General features: G+C 35.9%; 1 protein-coding gene across 1 annotated transcript; it reads left to right on the top strand.

Moving 5' to 3' along the window:
* The first annotated feature begins 2,685 nt into the window (after positions 1 to 2,685).
* LOC126660253 (lysine-specific demethylase ELF6) lies at positions 2,686 to 11,437 on the top strand. The gene is made up of 7 exons (XM_050353632.2): positions 2,686 to 4,168; positions 4,907 to 4,985; positions 5,612 to 5,679; positions 6,651 to 6,801; positions 7,569 to 8,089; positions 8,533 to 8,670; positions 8,791 to 11,437. Exons 1-7 carry the CDS (start codon positions 3,004 to 3,006, stop codon positions 11,238 to 11,240), a joined length of 4,572 nt encoding a protein of 1,523 aa, XP_050209589.1. The 5' UTR covers positions 2,686 to 3,003; the 3' UTR covers positions 11,241 to 11,437.
* The last annotated feature ends 278 nt before the right edge of the window (positions 11,438 to 11,715 follow it).

Genomic DNA, 11,715 nt, shown 5'->3' with positions numbered 1-11,715 from the left:
AAATTAATTCATTTCAAAACCGTTCTCATTTCGTTAGCCGAATTCGTAAACTCAAGACTCGACGTTTAAAACCCGCATTCCAATTTAAACATAACTCGTCCATCGAGGTCGCACCTTCCATGCCTGGTTATTATCACACCAAACATCATAAACAATCTTTTACATTTCCAAATTTTTTTCGTTAATCCTCCCATAAAAATGTTATTTTAACGATATTGAGCGCAATTGATAATTCTATATCAATGTTAACTTCTTTACATAATTTTACACACGTTATAACCCTCAAAACATTTAGGCAATCTATAAGTCATTTTGTAACAGTACGTTTGTGTTACGTCGAATTCAATGAAACTTTATCGCTAACGTAAAAATCGTCTTGAATCGTACAAATTTCACGATTCCACAAATTTAAACTTCCTAAACTGTTAAAACCTTTTTCATATCATATCTCATCCCTCTATTCATTTTAAATTAATCGTTAATGTATTTAAACTTTAACTCGTGTTTCGTCGAAATAGGCGGAACATTGACGTTTTTGTCAAAATTGTCAATTACTGAAACTTTACGATTACCGCGACCTCTACGTAACACGCGTCGAACTCAACCTTTAACATATATAAATTCATCATACTAAAAATTTAATTCGACGGTTGTTAGCAAAAATCGCAAGTGTACGGTATCGCGCAAGCAATATAACCCGGAAGTCTGAATATCGATGTTACAGAGATAATGGACTTAATCACCGATTTTCGTTTATTCTTTTATCGGTTAGGAAATAAAGAGTTTGAATGCTTTTTTACTAAAACTAAACAACTAAATAGAACAAACTAGCAAATAATTAATAACTAAAAAGAGAAAAATCAAAGCGAATAATAAATAAGATGTAAAACAAATGGATTAATGAGTCTACGGGTTGATATTTCCAGATAATCAACCTTTAAGACAAAATTACAACATCTGAATAACTAAATCTAAGAAAAAAATTATATTCTTTTCCATTCGAAAAAGTACAAATAAATCATTTAACTTTAAAACTAACAAAAAAAACCATAACTAAATTAAAATTAATTTAAATTTTTAATTAATTTTGTAAACAAATTAAAAACCGACTTTCCAACATGTCTTCCAACCTGCCTCCGAAGAACTTCTCGTCTTCAATAGAAGACGAGAAGATCTACTTTTTCCAGCCATGGAAGAAGAGTAGAGCTCGTTCGCATCTGGTTCGTCTAGATATTGTTTGTCCAGATTGGGACGAACCGATTCCGAGCAGGACTACTAGAGGCGTAATATCAGGATGAGTTTGACGAATTTTTTTTATTTTGAAAAATAATTGTTTATATATTAAATTTATTTAGATTCAATTAATTAAGAATATATAAAGAACTTGTGAGGGAGAGGCTCTTTTGTACTATTATAATATTAGTGTAAATTTAAAATATATTTTAAATATGAAGAATTTATTTTGAATATCATCCAAGTGAAAATAGGTCAATTTGATGTTTCAAAGTACAATTGAAAACGAAAAATTTAAAAGTGGGTACAATTGACAAATTATAACATCGAGGAATGATTGAAAAAAGACCTAAAGGTCAAAGGTTTTTTAATCAAACTCCAATTAATAGATAATTCTTCAATCTTGTCTCAGGAACTATGAACAATAATGCTAGAAATTAATAATAAAACTAAAGTTAATGAATAGAGACTAACTCTAAAACTAAGCTAAAAACTATTTAACTATTAACTATCCTCTAATTCTAAACTCTACATGAAGTATTTATATTGTACTTGCAAAATAGGAATAAAACTAAACCTATTACAAGTTTTATTAGGAATAGCTGGGATAGGATCAAGATGCAGCCCATAACTGAATCGAACACGAAATCACATCTTTTTTCAGGTTAGTGAATGTCTCGAACAAAACCTGTGCAATTTTGGCATTGCTGGAATTTTTTAGTGGAGGTCTCGTTTGTCTCGTTTGAGATCTTCCTCTTTTTGCCCATCTCGAACGAGTTGGGTTGTCTCGAACGAGATACTCTTTTCTACTACGTAACCACTAACTTTAAAACTTCATAACTTGATGTAGAAACCTCCAAATGAGTTGATTCTTAATTATTTGGAAAGTTTAAGATGCCTTCTTTATTTTTTATGCAGAACACTAACTCTTTAAAAATTTCTATGTATTCCAAAATCGTCAATTAATACAGCAGGGTCAGATTCTGATATATGAAAATGTGCTTTTTGCATCTCTTTACTTCGAAATCCTTCGAAATTTATTTTATTATTAAATTTTAAATTTTAAATTTAGATGTGCATCGTATAAATTGGTTATATTATTTATTTTACAATAAAAAAAAATCTAAATACATTAAATATATAATTTTTTTTTATTAAAATTAAGTCGATATCGAACTCGAATAGCTCGAGTATTGTTTAGGCTCGAGTTAGAGCTTGTACTCGAGCTTAAGAACGTGCTTCAATGTAAGGACGCTGAGCTCGAGCTTGAGTTCACACCTATATTATACATTCGAGCTCGAGCTCGAGCTCGAGTTTGGCCTGACTCGGGCTAGACTCGGCTCGGCCCGTTTTACGCCCCCACATTTGCCGTCTTTTTATGTGAAGTGTTAACGTTAACAAGAAATCGCTACAAATTACTAACTTGCGCTGGATGCGACATATCACTCATTTTTATTGTCTCTCATGTGGTGGTCTTCAACGGAGGAGAAAAATCTTAAGCAGTGGTCTCTTGTGTTGCGACTATTTCCAACAGGTTTAACTAAATTTATTTTCTTTTAAAATTTCCCTTTATATTGTAGCTTTTTAAATTTTCCCAATTTTATTAGAAAATCTTACAATTGAATCTAGGGTTTAGAATTGTTCAAAACAAAACCTAGGTTTTAGACAGAAATTATTGGTTTTCGCTTCAGTGGATGTGAAATGCTGCATAATTGAGCAATTTAGTTCGTGGGTATTATTAAATGTGAATCTTGGTGCTGTTTTGTTGAGATGGGTAGTGTGGAAATACCCAAATGGCTTAAAGATTTGCCTTTGGCACCTGAGTTTTACCCTACTGATACTGAATTTGCCGACCCAATTGCGTATATATCGAAAATCGAGAAAAAGGCTAGTGCTTATGGTATCTGTAAGATTATACCACCCTTGCCCAAACCTTCTAAAAGATATGTTTTTGCTAACTTGAATAAGTCTCTTTCCAAGTGCCCGGAATTGGGCGGTGGGGTAACTTTGTCGAATGGTTCTTTCTCGTCGAAAACGTGTTTAGGGGATGGTGGTAATGATGGAGAGAATCGAGCTGTGTTTACGACTAGGCATCAGGAGTTAGGCCAGGATGTAAAGAAAATAAAAGGGGTTGCCAAGGAGAGTCAACAATTGGGTGTACATAAGCAAGTTTGGCAGAGTGGAGAAATTTATACGTTGGATCAGTTTGAATCCAAGTCGAAAGCTTTTGCTAAAAGTATGTTGGGTTCGATTAAGGATGTTAATCCACTGGTTATAGAGACGTTATTTTGGAAGGCGGCATCTGAGAAGCCTATTGTTGTGGAGTATGCAAATGATGTACCTGGTTCAGGTTTTGGGGAGCCAGAGGGTCAGTTTCGGTACTTTCATAAACGTAGGAGGAAGAGGGCATCATACAAGTCTTATAGAAGGAATTCAAGAACTTCTGATTACAAAGAAACTGAAGTAGATAATGGAAATATTTCCTGTAATGAAGAAATGAGGGATGCTGATAATAAGGATGACCCGAGTATGCATTCAGAGACAGTATCAAGATCATCAATGGCCTCAGCTTCATTTTCAGATGAAACCTTAAATGATTCTAAGCGAAATAGTGTAGATGTTAGTAATGATATGAAAGGAACTGCGGGCTGGAAGCTTTCAAACAGCCCTTGGAATCTGCAAGTAATTGCTCGCTCAGCTGGCTCACTTACACGTTTCATGCCTGATGATATCCCTGGTGTTACTAGCCCTATGGTGTATATTGGTATGATGTTCAGTTGGTTTGCTTGGCATGTCGAAGATCATGAGCTTCACAGCATGAATTTTCTTCATACTGGCTCTGGAAAGACTTGGTATGCTGTCCCTGGAGATTATGCATTTGCTTTTGAGGATGTTATTCGTACCAAAGCTTATGGTGGAAGTATTGATCGCTTAGGTATATGGTTCTTCTCCTGGCATGTTTATATGTCTCTATTTGATTATAGCCTAATCTCATTCAATAAGTCCTCTTGAAAAATTTCATTTTTGGTTTTATGGTTTCCCTTCCTTTACTTATCTTGGTTGGTGTTAACCCTGTTAATGATGAACCCATGGCCAACAGTTTATTTTGTACATTTTGGGGACTTGCTGCTTCATAGATGCATGCTGGTTAGGAATTCCATCTTGCTATCTGATTCTCGTTGGGAAGATGTTTTTCTACCTTTAAAATCACAATTCATTTGTTGATTACTTGTTTACATGTATCTTATCAAGGTATAAAGTAGTGGCTCGTTGGGTGTTGAGTTACCTGCTTAATTTTTGGTGATTGTATCCAACTGAAAACTTTTCTTCACATTTGATGGTAATTAACAGTGGAGAAATGTTCTGGTCCACAAAGAAGTTACCAACTGCACCTAAAATTAATTAGGTTATCATCAACCTTTATATTGTTGGATGATATTTTGTTTGTACAATTTTTTGCATGCATGGGAATACGGTTTGTATGAATTAGATAACCCAACTTGCTTTTTTTTTTTCACTGCACAAATTTTGCAAGTTCTGGCTTATAGATTAGAATGATTAGTCTTATTATTCTTTCTCACCTCTTTCTGTTGCTGCTAATCAGAACTTGATTCTCTTTTTTTTCCTCTTCGACTCTGTACCATTTTCATGACTTGAGTTGTTTTGTTTCCAGCTACTCTGACATTGTTGGGTGAGAAGACAACTCTATTGTCCCCTGAGTTGCTTGTTTCATCCGCCATTCCTTGTTGTAGGTAGGATGTGGTTCTTTCCTTTCTGCTTGCTCTTTTATGTTCTAGATTTTGGTTGCTTTTGCTCTACTAATTATTTTAAAAAGGAAAGTAGTCAGTCAAAGCACCACATGATTGAGCAATTGAATGCCAGACAAGATTTTGCATTAGCTCAGTACTATAAACATCCATCTATTATTGCTTGGTACCATAGTTTCTAAGGATGTTAAGTTAAAAATTGTATCCCTATGCTTCCTTGGGACTTGAAATAACTGATCGTCGGAAACCAGTCAATGTCATGTAGATAGTATAAACAGGATACTTGAGACGAAAAAATATTCTGCAAGATTTGGGCACCAAATAGGTATGATTCAAATGATATCATTGTAAAAGGAATTTGAAAAACAATGAGGCAAACCTCATGGTAGTAAAATGACAGAATAAATTACTGCCATTTCAGTGTCAAGCTTCTAAACTGACAGTTCTCTTATTTTTTTAAAAGGCTTTGATTCTGTTTGAGGATTTTTTGTGTTTGAGTTCTGATACATGAATTCTAAGATTTTGTATACAGTACCGAGGCTTGGATTTAATGTTATCTGCTGATGGACTATGTTGAAATTGTGCTCATGTTTCTGCAAATTTTATTGTAGGTTAGTGCAGAATCCTGGTGAATTTGTAGTGACATTTCCAAGAGCATACCACGTAGGATTCAGTCATGGTAATTACTTTACATGTTCACGTTTTATGAGTCTTATGATCACTAAGATTCTTGGACACCTGCAGAGCTCCATGCTCTCACTGTGTCAATCACATGCCATCTGGTGTTTAATATGAGGAAAATAACTTGTCCACTAATGAATAGTTTGTTACATGTAGCAAAGTCTGTAATTCCATGATGTGAAAGATCACCATTTCTAACCCGGGAGTAATTCCAATTATTCATGTCTACACTTGCACTGCTGCACATCTGCTTCTAATATATAATTAGTAATGGATTTGAGATGTACATGTACTTTTCATTTCAAATTTGTTAAGCTTTCATTTAATGATGCTTACGTTGGTGAAAGGCAGTTTCTAGGATTATATCTAGGTTAGAAGGTGATATAGTTGCATCAATCTCACAACAAGGTCTGGCTATTCTTGTTTTAAACATATTATTCAGAAGAGTGACGATATGTGCTCCCAAAAGCTCTACCTGACCGTAAATCTTCAGATATGAAATAATGAGAAGGGATTAGTCTTGAACTTTGAAGTTTTGACTCAGTAAATGTTGTCTTAGTCTGTTTAAAACATTGGAGAATTTTTTTTATTCTAATGATGCTGTAACGATAACATGATCATGAATGGAACTGCAACAACAGCTGTAGTCCATGACAGTCCATTTTAAAAAATCAACAAAAACAAGGTTGTCCCATGCACATGCACATGCTTGATTGCATACTTGCATGTATCATGTGTGTATAGGTTAGTAACTCTTACCTTGATATTCCGTCCCAAACATTGTCTCTTCTGCAAATGGTGACTGTACTTGTCATTTGTATAATATCCATTGTGGTCCTGGAATTCTGTTGGTTTTTGCTGTTTTACTAATTCTTGTAATCGTAATGCTCCTGCCAACTGTTTCTAGACCCTTTTCTTTGTCTTGTATTCACTCTGTTCCTTTTTTTTGTCTGTAATTAATTATGATAGGTTTTAACTGTGGGGAAGCTGCTAATTTTGGAACCCCGCAATGGCTTAAAGTAGCTAAAGAAGCTGCAATTCGCAGGGCGGCCATGAATTATCTTCCCATGCTTTCCCATCAGCAGCTGCTATACCTGTTGACTATGTCTTTTGTTTCAAGGTTTTTAATTATTTATGGCACTCATCTGTTATGCATAGTATAGCTTATGATTTTCACTCTATCAAGATTTTGACTTGTGATGGCATTCTTATCATATGAAAAATGAGAACTGTTGTTTTGCTTGCATGTTCCTGATATATTATAAGAATGATGCGTATGAGTATTTAAAATGTGAAAGGAATTTTCTGTCATTTATGCAATAATTGGAGATGGTTTTTGTAGCTTTCTGTTATACTTTATGTTGCATGTTGTATTAATGTTGTGAGTGGAGATCTCTGATATCCATGATAGATCATTTAATTCTGAATGATGCTTATCAGAAATAAGTAAAAGCAGTATGCTATCATGTGTCATTTGTGTGATAATTGAAGATGCTTGTTATAGCTTTCTGTTATAGTTTATGTTGCATATTGGTGAGTAGTGAATTCTAATATCCATGATCGATCATTCATTTTCTCATTCAATCTTTTATCTCGAGGATTTATTGCTTTCAGTAGTATTAAGTTTTGATGCTATTGATCAATTTATCTTGCTAATGTATTTATCAGTGCCAATAGGTAACAATTGATGTTTGTTTGAAAAGTTGTTATGTTAATTGGCTGCTATCACTTGAAATCAATTTTTGTTGCATTGTGCTAGAAAAAGTTGCCAGATATACATACTTGTGCAGCAACTTTATTATAATGTTTATTTTCTTGTTGCTCCGAGTGTTAGCAAGTGGTTCACATTCTTCAATATTCTTATCACTGGTTATGGTTTAATGCCAGAGTACCAAGATCACTTTTACCAGGCGCTCGTAGTTCCCGGCTTAGAGACCGGCTTAAAGAAGAAAGGGAGTTGTCAGTGAAGAAAGCTTTTATAGAAGATATGCTGAGAGAAAAGAACATTTTATCTGTTCTTCTCGAGAAAGATCCCACTTACAATCTAGTATTATGGAACCTTGATTTGTTACCATGTGCTAATAAAGATTCACAACTATCCAATATTGCTGCTAGTACGACACATGAAATTGTTCCCCAAACTCATTCTGAAGATAATAGGGATGGTACTGGGAATGATCTTTTCAAGGAGATGAGCTTGTATATGGAAAGTCTCAATGATCTATATCTAGATGATGATGTATCATGTGATTTTCAAGTTGATTCAGGGACATTATCATGTGTAGCTTGTGGTATCCTTGGTTTTCCATTTATGTGTGTGGTGCAACCATCTGATAGAGCATCCGTAGAACTTCTTCCCTCAGATTATCCTTTGGTTCAAGATGGCTTTTCTAAGGGGTCTGTTTCAGGTATTTTGTTAACATGCCTGTCTGATATATCAATGTTATCTTCAGATACTTATTTCTTTTTCATGCAATTAGTTCTGTTTGTGGATTTTCAATTACGTGAACAATGATCTTTTACGCTAAAATAAAAAAGATACAATTGGCTTTTATCTGAGATTTTGAATTTCTTACCTTTGACTTTTGATGCACTTTATGTGGAGAAAACTTTGGCAAAACCTTTAAAATGTTTAGGCCCTGAAAGAGTTGCTGATTCTCAAAATAAACTTTGAGAAGGCATATGTTGAAGGGCCTAACTTGTACCAATAATAAGTGCAATGAGTGTAAATTTGAATCTTCAATTTGGGGCCAATTTACCCTAGGCTGCATTCAACATCTAATATGACTTAGTTCCATTCTTGCTTCTGTATATGCTCTCCATATGCCTGATCTGTGTTTACTATTGACAGCTCTACCAATATCTAGTGGGTGGAATAATTCTAGTAAGTTTCTGAGACCTCGGATTTTCTGTCTCGAGCATGGTCTCCAAATTGAAGAACTGTTACAGTCTAAAGGTGGAGCAAGCATGCTTATTATTTGCCATTCAGGTGATAATTGCTCAGTGACATGATATTTTAATGATGTATAATTCATTTTCTGTCATTTTGAAACTATTTCATTCACTATCGACTAATTTCTTGTATTTTTCCTTAAAACTTTTTCTGTAGACTATCAGAAAATAAAGGCTCATTCTGCTGCCATCAAGGAGGAAATTGATACTCCGTTCGATTATGATGAGGTCCCAGTGGAAAGTGCATCCGAGGAAGATCTGAACTTGATTTTTCTTGCAATTGATGATGAAAACTGTGAGGAATCTGGGGAAGACTGGACCTCAAAACTGGGTATCAACTTATGTCACTGTGTGAAGGTTAGAAAGATCTCTTCATCTAATAAAGTTCAGCATGCATTAGCATTGGGAGGGTTATTTTCAAATGAAACCAGATCAGGTTTCTTAAGCATCAAATGGAAATCCAGAAAATCGAGGTCAATGGTCAAGTTAAATAGGTCTTCTCTTGGTAAATCATCTAACAGAGTTGAAGCAAATAAAGATGATGTATCAGGGAAGATGTCGGGTAACGTCATTGTTAACAAAGAAGAAAAACTGATACAATATACGAGAAGGAAGTATAAGGTGAAAATAGATTGTTCTGCTGCTTGGGATCATGACTTTTCTAGGAAGCATGCCGTGGAAGAAGTTTCAGTTGCTAGCTGTGAAGATCTTGATAAGCATGCAGGAAAAGTATCTAAGCTTAATCCTTGTAGTGTTGGGATTAGTGGAAGCAATATTGGACTATCTGGAGTGCTTCATGACGTCCAGGTGCTTGAAGCAGCTGAAGACATGAGATTGGATTCTGCTCCTTTACGTGTTACAGGTTCACTACTAACTGCTAATCCAGCTGTTGCAAGTGAGAATCAAATTTCGCAACTTTCATATGAGCATGATAATCTGTGTGATGTTTTAGCCAGTGATGGTATTGAGATACCACATGGAATGGTCAATGGAGGAATCAGTGCTAATGAGGATTTGAATCCCTCAAAATTTTCTGTCATCACTGCAGCTGATGAAATATCTAAAATGCAAGGAAAAAACCGTAGAACAACTATGGATTCTGATCCTGCTAATTCAACTCGGGTGGTTGTAATGAATAATGACAATCAATGCATACCACTTAGTGATGCACCAAGAAATCAGCTCACTGTCTCACTGGAAGAAGGCATTGAATGTCTACAGGAGACCTGCACAATCGAAGATAATGCTCAACGTGAAGTTGAGAGTACTAGTGCCAGCAGTGATGAACTCTTTCTAAGTAATGTTAGAATGATATATGACCAAAATCATGTCTATGTGGAAGAAAATTCTGAGTTTCAACGACAGCCTTCTGTTGCAGCCACTTTGTGCAATGCGATTATTGAGAAAGGAATGCATCAGGAAATTCAGATATCAAATGAAAACAACAAAGAACATGTCATGTGTTCTATCACACAAGTAGAAATAGATCAGCCTACCTCTTTATCAAGGGAAGGACTTTCTAAAACTGTTGAAGGTATATCAGCTGAAGAAGACTTGTGCACTGGGTCAACTTTAGACTCGGAGACTCTGTTAAGTGCCAACAGAAGCAAAGCGGAGGAGGAAACTATCCTTAGATCTACCACTCAAATACCAGATCCAGCTGTTACAGTTACTATTGGAAAAAACTCTGAAGTTGCACAAGGAAGCCATGCTTCTGAAGATTTGTCTGTCGACATGAATTTACAAATTAAAGTGCAGGAGGAAATTCACTTGGATGATGTGGAGTATAGAGATGAAGAGCAGGAGATACAACAGACTGCATGCGTAACTACTGAGGAGGAACTTATTTCAAGCCATGTGACGCGCGTAAGCCAGCAAAATCCTGTTTTGAATAAAACATGTTCTGGAACTGAAGTCGAATCATGTAGTACTGGAAATGTGCACAAGGGCATAGAAGATTGTTCGTCACATGAGATGGAAAGCATTGAATCTGCCGTGGTGGATCCTAGATCAACCGTTGGAAAAGGCAAAAAGAGGAGGAATGAATTGGAGCAGCTAGCAGACATTTTATTTGACAGCAACGGCTTTATAAAAAGTCCATGTGAAGGGTTGAGATCAAGGGCTGGAAAAGACACAATATCTAGAAGTGAGGTTGATACAAGAAAAATGCAGGAGAATCCGGTAACAAAGAAAGCCAGGAAATCTTGTGAAGTTTCAGTTGCTAGAACAAAAAAGAATGAAATAGCAAAGAGAAGTCACAAGTGTGACCTAGAAGGTTGTCCAATGAGTTTTGAGACGAAAGCAGAGCTTCAGCTGCACAAGCGCAACCGATGCCCATATGAAGGGTGTAGGAAGAGGTTCAGTTCCCACAGATATGCAATTATTCATCAACGTGTTCACGAAGATGATCGGCCCCTAAAGTGCCCATGGAAAGGCTGCGTCATGTCATTCAAATGGGCATGGGCTAGAACTGAGCATGTAAGGGTGCATACGGGAGAGAAGCCGTATACGTGCAAGGTGGAAGGATGTGGCCGCTCTTTCAGGTTTGTATCAGACTTTAGCCGGCATAGGAGAAAAACAGGACACTATGTGAATACACCAGCCTGAGGATTCGTCTTCTGTTCCGGCTGGTTTTTTTTAATGCTGTGTGGAAATAGGGAATGGTTTTTGAAGGTTGAAGAGGCCTGCGAAATCATGTATAAATTGGAATGTTCCCAGTAGATGTAGGTTAGAGTTAGACATGCATTTGTAGGTGGCATTCTCCAATTATTTGAATGCAATGATAGTTGAAAAGCCTTCATTTTTGTGTTGGTGAGTATAGATTATTCCGTCAAGTATCTGTTAATTAGGATAGGGTGCCTCAACAAATGCATTTTTTTTAAGCATCATTGATGACATAACAGGGAGTGCTACCATAGAAGCTGCATCGCGTTCTTTTAACTTTTTTTCTGATTAGAAGGCGTAAGTCTATTGTGAGTTTGTTTGGTTCAGCTGTTACCGTCATGCTATGAGATGTGCTGTCTGAAATTTTTTTAAGAGCGGACAATTTTAGAGCTTTTTATTTCGATCTCCCTCCCCCAAT

This window comes from Mercurialis annua, linkage group LG8 (genome assembly GCF_937616625.2).
Source record: "Mercurialis annua linkage group LG8, ddMerAnnu1.2, whole genome shotgun sequence".
NCBI lineage: Eukaryota > Viridiplantae > Streptophyta > Magnoliopsida > Malpighiales > Euphorbiaceae > Mercurialis > Mercurialis annua.
This window is presented reverse-complemented; position numbering and strand designations above follow the sequence as displayed.